The sequence below is a fragment of the Manis pentadactyla genome, chromosome 2 (genome assembly GCF_030020395.1).
Source record: "Manis pentadactyla isolate mManPen7 chromosome 2, mManPen7.hap1, whole genome shotgun sequence".
Lineage (NCBI taxonomy): Eukaryota > Metazoa > Chordata > Mammalia > Pholidota > Manidae > Manis > Manis pentadactyla.
This window is the reverse complement of record NC_080020.1, coordinates 174,089,051-174,104,024: the sequence shown is the minus strand read 5'-3', so window position 1 is coordinate 174,104,024 and position 14,974 is coordinate 174,089,051. Positions and strand designations below refer to the sequence as shown.

General features: G+C 56.6%; 1 protein-coding gene across 5 annotated transcripts in view; it reads right to left on the bottom strand.

The window, feature by feature from the left end:
- Window positions 1-14,974, bottom strand: part of RAB11FIP5 (RAB11 family interacting protein 5) — a 36,314-nt gene that overhangs the window by 3,281 nt on the left and 18,059 nt on the right. For 3 of the 5 annotated variants that reach the window (XM_036906455.2, XM_057497092.1, XM_057497093.1), the window contains 3 exons: window positions 12,608-13,044; window positions 11,781-12,480; window positions 2,727-4,376 (listed from right to left, as the gene is read on the bottom strand). In XM_036906455.2, the coding sequence (XP_036762350.2) occupies window positions 2,727-4,376; window positions 11,781-12,480; window positions 12,608-13,044 (2,787 nt within the window). Of the gene's footprint in view, window positions 1-2,726; window positions 4,677-11,780; window positions 12,481-12,607; window positions 13,045-14,974 lie in introns of all 5 variants that reach the window. The other 2 variants (XM_036906454.2, XM_036906456.2) reach the window with 2 other exon arrangements.

The following is a 14,974-nucleotide window of genomic DNA, read 5'->3' as shown; positions in this document are numbered from 1 at the left end:
CTACATTCTGCCTCTAGAGGGCTCACCTTCTGTTGACTCCTCAACCCAATTAGAACAGGACATTGGTCCCATCAGCCCATCACCTGTTCCTGTGGAGACCACCAACCCCATTCTGTACCCGCTGACCTCTCTGTGGAGGTGACACTGGGATCCCTTCTTTCTTTGGGCTGCTCTCCTCCCTATTTCCCCCCAAGACCTCTGTCTGGTTCTCTGACTCTGACAGCCCCTTCTCAGTCTGAAATGCTAGTTTGCCCATGGGCTCTCTCCCCTCCAGCTTCTCAGCTCCCTGCAGCCTGGACCTCACCAGGACTCTAGACCCAGAAGATAGTTGCAGGTTGGCTCGCTCCACTTGGGGGTACCTCTGACAGGTTGCACTCCTCTCCACGCTGGCTCTTTCCTGCATTCCCCCAGTGTGAGTGGCACCATCGGCCTCCCACGACCCCAGTCAGAAAGCAGGGAACCCCTCCGAATCCCTGACTCAATTTCCACCTTAGCAAACACCAAGCCCTGCTACCATCTCACCTTCTCTCCTATGACCAAACCCTTCTCCAAGCCGATGCTAGCTAACCTTCCCTCCGGCCACAGCGGCTCCAGTGGAGTCCTGTGGGGTCCTGCCCACCTCTAACACTCCTCCATTTTGTCGTGGGATAATACTCTCAACCTCTCCAACACTTAAACAACCTTCACTGGGTAAGAAAACACAATCTCTAGCACAATCTGCCCCCCCGCCCTTCCCCCTGGCCCTCCACTCCCCCATACACCCCAACCAACGAAAACTGCTCAGTCTCATCTCCAGGCTCCTACAAAGCTGTTCCTCTGACTGGAACACTGCCCTTCACCCGCTGGCCTACTAACTCATGCTCCAAAGCCACTTCCTCCGGGAAATTTTCCTGATTCTCCCAAGCTAAGGTGACCTTCCTCTGGGATCCCCCAGCCCGCAGTACCTATAACATACATACCCAAACTGCAAGCATTAGGCCCCCAAATCAACTAACCTGTCCTTAGGGGGCCTCTTAAAATTCATGCTTACTTCACAGAGGATTTGGACCATTCAGAAGCAGGAAGCAAAATGGCTTAGCCGGAAGCCCTGAATTCCACTGCCCCAGCTCTACTACTCGGGATAATGCCGTGGGTTCAGTTTTACAACCAAGGAAGAGAGGCAGAGAGCCCAGGCAGAGGCAGGCAGCAGGGAGAAGAATGCATGTCAGTCCTTCCTTTCCACCTAGGATTCTGCATTCGGGATGGGGGTTAGTTAAGAGCAGTTCTAATGCCACCGACGGGCTATGCCTGGTGGAGGGAGGAGTACCAGTGTGCACGAAAACACCCTGCCTGAGGAGCTGGGAGTCCTGGGTTCTCAGTCTGATTGCTCCCATACATCGGAGGGCCCTGGATTCTGCAGTTCTCGTGGATTCCACTTCCTCCTCTGAGAAATGGGGATCACTCTATCTGGCCCACCCACTTCAGATGTAAGGAACATGTCAAGTAAAGACATGAGGACAACTGTGAAGAGAATAAAACTTCCCCAGAGTGGTGCAACTAGAACTGGTGCTGAAATACAGCAGGGCCAGCTCAGCACGCTGCCATCAGAGCAGGGCAGCTGTAACTGCCTCCTCTCCCCTCTGGGAGCAGCTCACCGCTACCACTGGAGGAGCAGCCGGGCCAGCCTGGGCTTCACATACATCCCCACCCCCTTCCCATACATCAGCCCGGGGTTCACTTGGATCTTCCTCACTGGATTGGGAACTCCTTGGGGATATCTTGGGGAGTGTCTTCCATCTCTGTTCAGTGTGTGACACACAGTGGATGCTCAGTGAATCTGGGTGACTGAATGCATGAGCCAGCTGACTCAAGGCTCCAGCACTGGAGCCCATCCTGCTCCCCAGGCCCTTACTCTGCCCTGCCAATCAGAGGCAGCAGCCCCTTCCACGCCACTTCTTCACTCAGGCCTCCAAGTACACTAGCATCCCTTTGGACTTTGCAGTCCCTGCTAAGTCATAGCCCATCACCCCCCGGAGACCTCAGTTCTGGTCAGCCCTCCCCAGCCACCTGGCCTCATACTTCTTCCATAACAGAACACTGCCACAGTGATCCTGGCCACATAGGCATCCACTGTCCACTCAGCACAGTCCTAAGTACATCAGGATGGTCACAAGTGCCAATCCATGAGGCTCCACCACAAGTGGAGCTACAGACCCTTTCTTCTGAGGGTCATATTCATGAGGAACATTTTCATTTATCTTTTTGTCTTCAAAATGTGGCTCTGGCTTTCCTCTCCTACCATAGTATTGGTGCCTCCTCTGGCTCTCTGCCCACAGCCTGTCCCCAGAGACCTGCCATGGACAACATGGTCCCCATTTGACAAGCATCACTGCCACTGGCACCCAGCCCCTGGCAGCTGAGTGTCTGAGTGCCCATTCCCCTTACCTTGCCAGCCCACATCGCCTCTCCCCACCCCATTCCTCACTCCCTGCACCTCATTCATCAGTGTTATCCCCCAAAACCTTGGCTTGTGGGGATATTCTACTTGTCCAAGGTCCCAAGAAAGAGGTGGCTTCAGAAAAGTCTCACAGAATGCTCATGTCTTCAAAGCCCTCTCCATCCTGCCGCAGCATGAAGGAGCCCCTCATCCGCCCCCGGAGAGGCTGAGGCTGGGCTGTGAATACCTCAGCCCCTGGGCTGCCCTGCCCTCCTTTACCCTTCCTCCTCTTCTTGAGGTGGTTGCTCACCTGGCGCTGGGCTGTGGCTCCTCAGCTGGTCGTGTCTCCAAGGGCAGAAGCACAAGCGGGGAGGCTGGGGTGGCTGCAGCGCGATCCTCCCCAGGTGGGGCAGGGGAGCTCCCAGTGGGGGTGGCTGGCTCCCCAGGAGGTGGGGAGGAAGAGGTCAGGGGCTGGGCTCCAGGCAGGGGAGAGCACAGTGGACTGGGTGCCCCGTGGTGGTGGCTGGCCCAGGATGGGAGAGGGGGTGGTGGGAAGGCAGGCTCTGGGGGGGTGGGTAGTTCTTCTGGACCAGAGTAGATAGAAGATTCCCTGGACCCTGGTGGGGATGTGGACAGGAGGCTGGGGGGATCTTGGCTCCCCTGAAACAAGAAGGGGTAGGAGGCATCCCCCTCCGAGGCCCACGCATCAGCCTGCTGGGAGCTGCCTGACAGGAGCTCAAGCCCCTGTCCTGCTGGCCCCTGGCTCTGGGCCTCCAGAGTCTCAGGACCTTCTCCCTTCTCTGGAGTCCCCCGGGCCTGCTGACTCTGAAGAGCCAAGCTCTCTGAGTGACAGGGTATGGGGGCAGGCCCCTCAGGGCAGCTGGTGGGCACAGACAGGTAGGACCCAGAAGCAGGAGGGCTGGCATCCTCCACTAGGTCTTCCAGGCCTGGCCCACTCAGCGCGGCTCCGAAAGGACAGCTATCAGACTGCCACCCCGGCTTCCGGCCCTCCTCCTTGGTCTCCTGGGGACCAGCAGCCAGCACACTTGGGAAGGTGTCTTCTCCTCCTGTCTCTGCCCCCCTGCCACTCAGCCCTTTGGCCTTTTCCTCCTCCTCCTCCTTGGAATCTGAGGGTGTGAAGAGGCGCGGTGGCTTAGGAGGTGGGCTGCTGGGCTGCAGTCCCTTGTCCAACAGCAGCTTGGGTTTGGGCCCCGGCTCCAGCTCCAGGTGGGGGAGCCCCTCACTGCCCTTGGGGCTCACAGGTTCTGATGACCCTGGCTGCACCTGGGGAGGAGGCGGTTCATCAGATTCTCCCGGAAGGACTGGTGAGGACATCTCAGCTGCAGGAGAAATGGTGACCACATCCCAAGGCCAGGCATCGCCAACTGTATTGAGCTCATGCAAAAGCTGGCTTTCGCCTTGGGAGACCCCCTGGTCCTGGCCTTCAGGGGCGTCCTCTGGGCCAGGCAACCTCTCCCACACACTGATCACTTCTGGAGAGCTAAACAGAGATGTCGCACTGTCCACTGGACTCTGCCCTGCTTCCTCTCCTGGGGCCGGCGGCTCCCTGTCCACTTCAGAGTCTGAGGCTCTCGGGTACAGCTGGGCTGGCGTGGAGGGCAGGTCAGCCCCTACTGAACTGAGGGGCCCCGCGTCGGCCGCACTCGTGCTCTGGCAGTCCAGTCCCGAGTCCAAAGGAACCCTGGGCTCCAGCCACATGCTGCTCCCACCTCTTCCTCCTCCCCCAGGCCCCCCCTGGGGCTCAGCTGCCTTCACTGTCATGGCTCCAGGGCCTGGGTCTTGCAGCCCAGTCGCCTCCAGCCCCACTCCTGCAGGGGCCAAGATCTCGCTCCTGGCCTCTGGATGCAGCCTGCTGGCTGTAAAGACGTTGAAGGCGTCGTCCCACTCAGGCGGGGCTTTCCCAGGGGAGGCCAGGGGGGTGGGGCTGGCCCTCGAGGCACTGGGGAGAGAGGGAGCAGGTGAAGGAGAGTTTAGTGCTATGTCTGCTATGAGTTCCTCGAAGAAAGGGTTGCTCTGCAAGGAGGTGAGGAATGGGTTGGTGAGACCCAAGAATCCAGACGGGGTGGCTTCAGGGGCAGCGGCCGTGGCTGTAGCAGGGGAGGCAGCTGCAAAAAGGTTAGTGCTTAGCATGGGAGCAGCGCTGGGAGCAGGAGTGGGGGGGGCTGGAGCACAGGGGGGGCAGGGGAGGTGGTGAGGAAGAGCAGCCGGGCCAGGTTCTACCTGAGGAGACACGTCCAGGCTGTGGAGGGAGACAAAACCATGAGCCTCCTGGTTAACGCCGAGACTGGAAACGCCCCTGCTGAATACCATACCCTCCCACCCCCTGCCTTGGGACAGGTGCCACACACACCCAGGCTGGGTTCGGGCATGTGCGCCAGGAGGCAGAGGGAAGCACGTAACATCATTAGGCCCTACCCAAGGAGGAGGATGCCGGACAGTGCTCATTTAACCCCACACCAGCCCCAGAGAGCAATGATCCCATTTTACAGGCAGGATCCCAACTTAAACCAAGTGTGCTTCCCACTGCTCCACACTGAGGTTTCTACTCAATGCCAGACTTATACCTGAAGAAACACTCAGGAAGGGCCTCACGTGCCCTTACAGACTGAGAGACGGGACCGAAAATAGCAGCTGGCCTGGAGGGGATATAAAGACCTGAGAAAGGCCAAGCCTAGGTGTCTGGCTGGACCAAGCCAGCACTAACAGGACCCACCAGGGCACCTGGCATTCTGACTCCTGAAACAGACTGGGTTCTGTGATCCCTTGCAGAAACAGGAGTTAACGATGGGGTTGTCATCAGGCACAAGGTGTCAATTAAAGAGACACCCCCTCATTTCTTGGAGGGGTACTAAAACCAGCCAAGATAGACAGCAAGACACTGCTGGACGTCAACTGTCAGGAGTCCCCACAGCCCAGTAGCCACCACGGTGGCCCTGACCAAGGGCAGCTGTGGGCCAGCCTTGAAAGCAGCCGCTGCTGGGGAGGCAAAGGCTGGAATATGGGAGCAGAGGCAGCAGCCGGAACTCTGGATGTCACCAGGGGCCTCCCGGGTCCCCCCCACAGGTCCCCGGCTCCCCCAGGAAACCTGTCCACACGGACACCACCCCACACTCCCACAGACGCTGGAGAACACTCTGGGTGAGAACACAGTGGATGCCTCCTGCCCCTCCAGGCGCCAGCAGCCCCTGTGCTTGCACCTCTTCCATGGCGCACCTGACGCCAGGGGGTGTGGACAAGGGCAGACTCTGAAACTAGAGCTCTGGGCTTCCCCAGGACAACTGTGGGACACAGACAGAAGGCCAGAAAGCCAGCACAGGAGAAATGTGGAGCTCTGCACCCATGTTCAACAGCCTGACAGTGGTCTGCAGCCACCTCGCAACTGAGCCCACCCATCAGACCCAGACCTTGGCAGCCTGCTCTCCACACCGTCTCCCGGCCCCTGATCTGGGCCCCAAGACCTTCATCCCTTGACCCCGGTCCGGTGGAAACATCGCAGGGAATTCCTACTCTCATGCTGCTCTTCCTGTGGGAAAATCCCCGGGGTGAGCCCTGAGGTGGAAGAAGCCAGGCTTCACCAGGCAGCCCACAAGGAATGCAGGTTGGGGCATGTGCCCTTGGCAAGGCTGGAAGTCTGGAGCTTGCCGGGACTCTTCCAGGAATCCAGGGCCCAGCCAGAGCTGGGCAGAGGCAAAACCAGCTTGTCCACAAACACTGGGGCTAGTCAGTGGGAAGGAGTCCACTTCAGCCTGCAGCAAAGGTGGCTTCCCAAGACAGGCTACAAGACTGAGCCCAGCCTCAGAGGCAGAACACAGCTGAGTACCAAACCCCTGGGTTTCTCTCGAGAATCTAGCTTCCAGACACTCTCCTGACCCTATTTTTGCCCTACAATAATTCCTCATCCACAGGTGGGTTCTCAGCCCCACACAACCACCTAGAGATGAGGGAGAGGGAGATAAAGAGTCCTATCTACTCACACCCCACCTGGCTGCCCAGTACCACTCTGCCACTATGGTCACAACATGGTGAAGGTACATAAGAGGGAGAATCCTGGGCCCAGAGTCCAAAGCCCTGCAAACATCCCTTCCCCTGTCCCTCCAAACAGGCCCCAGCGCCCAGGAACACATGCCTACCTTGGGGACCAAGGAGAGCAATGTACCACACGGTGGAGGTCACGACCCTACTCTCAGCCCCCACCCAACCACTGAAGCACCCACACCAGACCCCGCCCAGCCCTGCCAAGAGGGACTCAGCCCCCAGGAACAGGGCTGGGTACTCTGAGTCACCTCTCTCTGCAGTTGCCTTTATGACAAGTGGCCAGAGGGGTCTGAGGGAAGAGAGCTCCATCAACATTAAAAAGCACCTAGCTCAGCTCTGTACCCCTCAGCCTTGGCCTGGCCCCACTCACCCTTGCAGCCTCACAGCAGCCTAGCTGGTCAGAACTGCAGGGCAGGACAATGGCAGGGAAGGCGGCTGGGAAACCCAGGCTAGGCTGGCAACCCCACCCCCACCGGCTCCCCAGAGGTGCACACAAACCGTTGGTATGGAACCAGCGAAGAGCTCCCTGGAGGAGGAGACTCCAAGGTGTCAGAGCTGGCAGCACCTCTGAGAGCACTCTGTCCATCCCTCCTACCCAGTAGGACTCTCCAGAGTTCCCTCCCCTCAATGCCTCCCTTGCCCTTGTCCATACCAGGTGCACATTCTGAAGGTTTCTCACTTTAAAAATGTCCCCTCCCTACCATTCCACCCAGCACAGATCAGAGACACATTCCCATGTGTGGTTATCTCTGCAGGTTATGCTCTGAGGACAGAGCCCACTGTGCTGGCCTAGCACAGTGCCATTTCCCCCTCCACGCAGTGGGAGCTTCAACATATGCTGACTTCTCCTTAGGACAGAAAGTTGGGTAAAGAAATCAAAAGTCCAATGTCTCTGCCCCTTGGACCCCAGGGAATAAAATTTCTTGGCCTGCAGGAACCTTACAACAACTAGATGAACCTGCCCCTTCAGCAGGAATCACGAGTTCACTCTGACAGCTGCCCTCTGCTTAAACGCTACTGTTGCTGGGCAATTCAGTGCACCATGAGACCACCTCTGGAGCTGGAGGCCAGGTTGAACTGGTGGACAGCTCTTCCTTAGGTTTAGATGAGCTGCGTCCTTGTTATTTCCACTTATTGGTCCCAGAGGTGGCATGTGAATCTGAAAAGGCCCTCTACCAGCTGTCCCCCAAAACGTCAAAGCCAGCCATCTCCTAAGGTACTATCTCCTCGTGTCCTTGAGATGTGCCCAATGTCCAGGTAACGTGTCCAGGAGACTGGACATATCCTCTCCCATCATCTGGGTCCAGGAGGTGACACACAGGGCCTTGGAAGCTGTAGCAGGGAGACCATATAGCTTATCTTCCCAATCAGAATATGTTCAATATAGTAAAGAGGCAGTATTAACTATGCCAGGAAAACAGGCACAAATAGGACAAATGGCCTCACTAACTCTAAGTCACTGGACCCCCATCATAGCTCATTTACTCCACTGAGACTCCAAGCCCTTCCAGCAGCCACCACACACCCAGGCTCACTGTGACCTCCTCATCCACCATGCCTGGTGAGGGGCTGAGAAGAGATTGCTAATGGCCATCACGATACACTCACCTGTATGTTGTACCACACTTACCCCCAATTAAAACAATGGTTGGCTCCAATACTGGATCCCCTACTGTGCACAGGGTTCTCTGGTTAGTGTGAGGGGTGGGAGCAGGGGAGCTCAAGGGTGACCTGCCCTCAGAGGTGACCAGACCTTATACCCTAAATACACACAAAGATAATCGCACACACGTGGTCTTGACAGTCCTCAAACACATGAGGTAGCCTGTGCCGCAGCCTAGGATGAAAGGCTCAGAGCAGGGCTGGTGAGCAGGGAGGCGTCCCGTGGCCCAGACCTTAGTCTCAATTCTCCAACTCCCACCACGCACACATACTGTAGGGCCCTAGGGTAACAGCCACGGGACCTGGCAGACAGGAGCCAGGTCAGGAGGAACAGGGGGACCATCTTCGCAACCCTCACTCCTTCTCATCCATCCTTTTCAAAGAAGAGCAGCTTTTTTCGAGATACTCGCGCCCACCCAATACATCCTGACTGCTTCGGGCCTCGACTAGGGGCATCAGTGCTGTGGGGGAGCACTAGAGGGCGCCCCTGCCCTTCCTAGTGAGGAATGCCCAGCAATCTGCAACTGCGGCCCCAGGGCAAAGGCACCCCAAACCTCTGGGCCAGTGGACAGGCATCTGAAAGCTCCAGATGAGGATCCTGCAGCTACATTCAGTCACTCCATTTCAGGATGTTTAGCCTACAGCTTCCTGCCTCAATTAGTTCACGTCCCATTCTCCCCTCAAAAGCCCTAAAGTAAGTCTTCTGGGTAAGCACCAAGGGTAGTTTGTTTCTTCCAGGCCAGCCATCCCAACCTTCAAGGCACACAGGGCCAGGGTGATGCTGACCAGGTCTCACACCTCACCAGGCCACCTCCCCAAAGATCAGCCACCCCCCTTCCGCCTGGATACAAGGCCACAGAACCTGCCCCTGCAACCTGCACCAGCGAAGGGCCCCAGGGAGGGCAGGAATGCCCTGGATGCCCTCCATCCTGCTGAGGACAAACTCAGAATTCAACTATGAGAAGGACAAAAACTTCAGCTCCCTTTTGTCCGCAAGTGACCTGAAAGGCCATTGACTCTGAAGGCCATTAGGAGACATGGAGAAACAGGAGAAGGAAAACGGAGGGTGACAGCGGAGACAGTGACAGAGTCACAGCCTACAGGGCTCAGACCCCAAGGCCTGGGCATCCACCCAGCAATGACTTCATGGACATGTTCCCCAGTATGTGCTCTACCTGGAAAAGGCCCAGAGACGCCCCGCAGGCAGCAGCACTGAGCCCGGAGTCTGCGCCCGTGCTGATCCAGGCCCCCAGCTCCTTCCAGCAAATGCCCTGTTCGGGTCTCCTGCCACCTTCCTCTGCCCCACCATCTACAAATATCTCTGAGTTGTCAAAGGGCCATCAGGCTCAGCCTGAGCATCTGAAGGCCCATCCTCTTCTTCCCAAGCTTCCCCTGGGCTGCAGGTGACCAGCAGTTTCTCTGGGTATTGGTGAGTAGGGGCTGGGCAGTAGGGACAGAAGCTGATATACTAAGCAGGGGAGGCAAAGGGCTGATGCACCCCATACACCTGTCCATGAGGCACACAGAGGGCTGCCAGCCATACAGGGCCCAACCTAGAGAGGCCCTGCATTTCCCTACTCCTTCCGCTCCTTCCCCAGATTCACAGTGTCACAAGGGAAGAGAAGAACAAGGACTTCAGGAGTCCCCTCCCCTCTGCAAGGGAATAGGTTCAGGGACCATCTGCCTAGCTCTTGACCCGTTACCACTGTGCCCAGGCTTCCTACCCCATGTCCTGCCCTTATTTCCAGCAAAGCAGGAGGGGCAGACTTGCTGAGAGAACAGGAGCAGCAGGCTTGCCACACCTGCTGGGATTGACACAGATGCTGCCTGCCCAGGGCTGGCCCCAGGCCCATGGGAAGGGAAGACACCTGCTCCTATGGCCCATGCCTGGATACCCTCCCTGGGCTCCGCTGGACAATTCAGCAGCCTCTCTTGACTCAGGATTAGGAGAAGGCAAAAGGGCCAAGCAGGAGGCAGGGGCTGTGATACTGTGATTGTAAGAAACATATTTGCTCATTCAGATGATGGTCTTTGCCCACAGTTCCTGGCTCACAGCTTCCAAAACCCTTCGAATCTCCTGAGTAATTAGCAATGGGAGCATCTTTTAATCATAATATTTCATCTCTTATCCTCAGTTCCTAAAATCAATTTGGAGCCTTAAAGGTGAAATAGGTACTTTCATATTCATAACCAGCCCCTTTCCACCACAACTGGGTTTATGTTCATGAGATGACTTTTGGAAGCACCTAAGCGTCAGGCTGGCAGCCAGGCAGCCGAGCATGAGTACTGGGTTGGAACTTTCAGTCCCACTCCCAGAGTTCTTGGGATTGGGGAGCGGCTGGAGTCTGAATCAGTCCCCAGTGGCCAGCAATTTAATCACTCCTGCCTATGTAATGAAGCCTCCTTAAAAACCCAGAAGGACAGGGTTAGAAGAGCTTCCAGGTTGGTAAACACATGGATATTGAGGGACATGACAGGAAGAGTCATGGAAACGCCTCACCCTTCCCCATACGTTGCCCTATGTGTCTCTTCCATCTGGCTGTTCCTGAGTTATATCCTTTTATAATAAACCTATAATCTAGTAATTAAAATGTTTCTCTTGAGTTCTGTGAGCTGCTCTAGCAAGCTAAATGAACAAAGGAAGGGGGGGTCACTGGAACCTCCGAGTTAGAGCTGGCAGGGGTAGCACAGGTGACGACCTGGACTTGTAATTGGCATCAGAAGCAGTTGGGCAGTTCTGCAGGACTGAGCCTATGTGGAATCTGATGCTGTGATCTTGTTAGGTAGTGTCAGAATAGAGCTGAGCTGTAGGATATCCAGCTGGTGTGAAGAATTCCTTGGATGTGTGGGGAACCCCCAACCACCACAATGGAACTGGGTGCAGAATCCTAAATGGTACGAAACCCTTTTAGGAGCTCTACCTAGGCCTGAGCTGAAAGACTCCTGCATCCCTCTCTTGGTAGGATTCAGTACATTCAAAACAGCAGCTGTCATCAGCACCTGCCATATTCCAAGACCAAGAGACTACAGAGATGGTCAGAGCCCCAGGGGTCTCCAAGGACAGAGGGTGGGCCACAGATTTCAGGGAGGCTGTCCACAGCCCTTTGCCAGGTCAGGGGAGCAACTGGGGGTGAGTGTATGAGGAGATGGGTGGGAACACCAATTACTTGACTGCCATCTCTCAGAGACGCAATCACAGGGTTGGAGGGGGCAGCTAAGAGGGTGCACGAAGGCTGAGGTGCAGTCCCCACCTCTCCCCTTGGCCGGGCTTCCTGAACTCAAGGCAAGAGGTGCATGTAGTGAAGCAAAGAATTCATACAGATGGCCTTCCCTGCCTTCCTCCTGTTCCTCCACCTCCCTCAGGGGTGGGTGTGCCAACTCATGAAGCGAGGCACGTGCCTGAGGAGCTGGACTTCCCCGTCTGCAAGGCCCTCGAGTGCTGTGCCCTTGCAACTCACCTGTGTCCACGTGCCAGCAATGAGCCTTGACTTAGGGAGACAGCATTCCCCTGCTCAACCATGCAAAGCCAGAGCCCCAGCAGCCTGCCCAAGGACCCCACCTGCCCCGTCCTCCCTGCCCCGGGGTCCAGGCGGCAAACACCCCAGCACTCTATCCGAGGAGCAAAGCTGTCTATCCAAAAACGTACCTGGGCTTCTGATTTGGTTCCTTGGCTTCTCTCAAGCCAAACCAGCTACTCTTGGCCTTTTCCTCCCCGCTGGACAAGTGGTGGGGGGAGGCCCCCAGGGTGGGACCCCCTTTCTCCCCCAGGGAGCTGCGGCGCCCCGACTCACTCCGACTCAGCCCCTGGTGGTGATGGTGGAAGAGGCCCATCCGGGGCTTCCGCTCCTCCTTCCGGGCTCCCTCCTTCTCTGCCAGGGCCTCAGAGGAGGCCACCATGGGCATGGCGACCTGCACTGGCTTCCCATCTGGGAGCCGAGTCCCCTCCTCCTCTGTGGGGCAGCTGGCTCCAGTGGCCAACGCTTTGGCCTGAGAGCTCAGCCCCTCCTGTCCAGGCACCAGCTCTGAGCCGACGGTGCTGCAGCTGCCTCTGCCCCAGGAGTCATCTGCAGACCGAGGCCCCTCCTCAGAGGGCCGGGAAGAGACGCAATGCAGGGAGCTGGAGGGTGGGAACGGGCCTGAGATGGAGCTGCGGTGCCGCAAGGGGCCCTGGGGCTCCTCATTGTAAATGTGGCTCCCGTTGACGCAGAGAGAAGAGCGGGAGGAGGTTTCGACGTGGCCCTGAAGGTCGACAAGGGCCCGGGGAGGAGCCGCTAGCATCTGGCTGGCCTCATCGCTGTGGGTCCTTTTGTGGGTGAGCAGCTTGGGGGACTGTGTAGAGTCCCTGCCTGAGAAAGAAGCACAAGCAGGGTGAGCACAGGACAGAGAAGCCCAGGCTGGGCCTCCCCTGCTGCCCCGAGGGGTCAGTCTGCCCTCCTCAGCCCCTCAGGGAGGCACAGCCTATCGGTCGCTCACCCCCTTCAGTGGAGAGCCAGCTGGTGCGGCTTGGCGAGCGGGTGAGGAGCTCGGCGCCAGGGCCCTGGTAGGCCAGGCTCCCGCTGGTGGAGGACAGGGTACTGTCTGAGCCCAGCGAGGTGCTGGACTGGGTCAGGGACGACTTGCGCAGCTTGTTGCGGAGGAAGAAGCCTTTGGCTTTGCCCATCTTGCTCAGGTTGCCCAGCTCAGGGTCCTCCAGGGCGCTGCTTGGGAGGATGGCAGAGGCGGATTCCAGCTCAAACTTCTTCTTGCCCTTCATCTTGTCCTTGATCTTGCTGAAGGGGGACCTTGGCTTATCCTTCACAGACAGGTCAAACATGCTGGCGCTCAAGGTGTTGCGAGTGAACTGGATGGTGACTTGGATCTCCCCACGTTCCTTCTCCTTCTTGCCGGGCTTGGAGTGCAGCTTGTACCACCTGCAAGAAGAGGGGGAGCAGCAGTGAAATGAGCCAGGCGGAGAAAGACAAGTACCAAATGATTTCACTGATCTGTGGAGTATAACAACAAAGCAAAACTGACGGAACAAAACAGCAGCAGAATCACAGACTCCAAGAAGGGACTAGCGGTTACCAAAGGGGAGGAGTGTGGAGGGAGGGAGAAGGGGAGTGAGGGGTATTATGCTTAGTACACATTGTGTGGGGGAATCATGGGGAAGATAGTGTAGCACAGAGAAGACAAACAGTGACTCTGTGACATCCTACTACACTGATGGACAGTGACTTCAAAGGGGTGTGGCGGGGAACTTGATAATATGGGTGAAAGTAGTAACCACAATGTTGCTCATGTGAAACCTCCATAAGAATGTATATCAATGATACCTTAATAAAAAAAATAAAAAGAAGAGGAGGAGCGGGCAGTGCTCTGGTCACAAGCACAGGGGCCTGGCCTCACAGGCAGCCAGGCACCACAGAGCCCCTCCCTGCACTGGCGGCCACAGCAGCCCCTCCCCGAGGCTCCTGCTCTGACACACAGGCCATGCCTTCCAAGCCACAGGCACAGCTGAGACACTATCCTCAACTTTCCCATGATGGAGAAAATCACATCCTGAGAAGGGGAAGCTCCTTGGCACAGCTGCCACACTGTGCCACGCACCCACCCCAGCACCTTCCCAGGAGCCCAGAGACCTCTCCCTGCCTGATACCCCCTATATCTGAAACCCTGAGGCCCAGATGGGTACGGGTGGGTCGGGGAGGGACCCTTACATCTCCAGGCCCCTGGTATAGGCACATATCCTCCACATTTTCCCTTACATCACCTCCTCTGCCAGTTCTAGCCAAAACTCTGCTCTGAGCTGCCAGTAAACCCAGGACAGAACAGTGTGTCCAGAGGTCCTTCAGGAAAAGGCCCAGGGAAAGGAAAGAGCACTCACAGCTGCTGAGTATGTTGTGTGTGCTGCGGCGGAGTGCAGGCGCTCTCATCTCACTCCCATGTACACCTCGCAACAAGCCTGCGAGGTCAGAGACACTACCCACATTTCACAGATGAGGAGGCTAAGGTTCAGAGGTAAAGTAACTCATCCAAGAGCAAGCAGCCAGTAGGAGGGAAGACTGACAGCGAGGTCTGCACTATTCCAAAGCCCACGTGCTTCCCCTTACACACCCCCAGAGAGACCCCTACCACTCTCGTATCAGTTGTCCTTCTCAGTCAGGCTGAGTCCCCACCCCTCTGAGCCTCTCCTCTGCACATAGCTGAAGGTCCAGGCTCACCTCAAGTTCTGCACGTGAGCGATAAAGTGGAAACAAACAAACAAAAAAATCCTGACCATTGAACCCTTGGGGAGGGGTGTGCTCAGAGCTCTCCCTTACTCCGCTTCTTAAATCTTCCTCCCTGATCACTCAGACTCCTAGGAGGCCTGAGAAGGCAGGGCTGACTGATCTGATTCTGCCTGGCTGGGCACACTATACAGCATCTGTATGGCAGCCAGATACCCCCAGGTCCCCTTCCCACTCCTTTCAGCCAGATTACATTCCACCCCATCTCTGGCAGATGTGGGCAGAGATTCCACAGAGAAACGGAACCAGAGAGATTCTGGACTTAGGGACACCAAGCCCAAATGATGGGGTCAGCTGCAGGGCTGAACACAGGAGTAACTCAAAACCAGCCCCCTTTCTCACACACCAGCAACCAGAATGCATAACCACCTAGCATATAAGAGCTGAAATAAAACATTCAAAGGATGTGTTCCACATATTGCAGGAAATCTCCCATAAGGTAGAAGGACAATACTGAGACAATTAGTAGAGGTCAATCCAAGGAGACTTACCCCAAATAACTGGAAAACAAAAAGAGAGGAGTTTGCTCCCATGTGAGGGGCTTAGGAAGCTCTCCATTCACAAAACAAGAAAA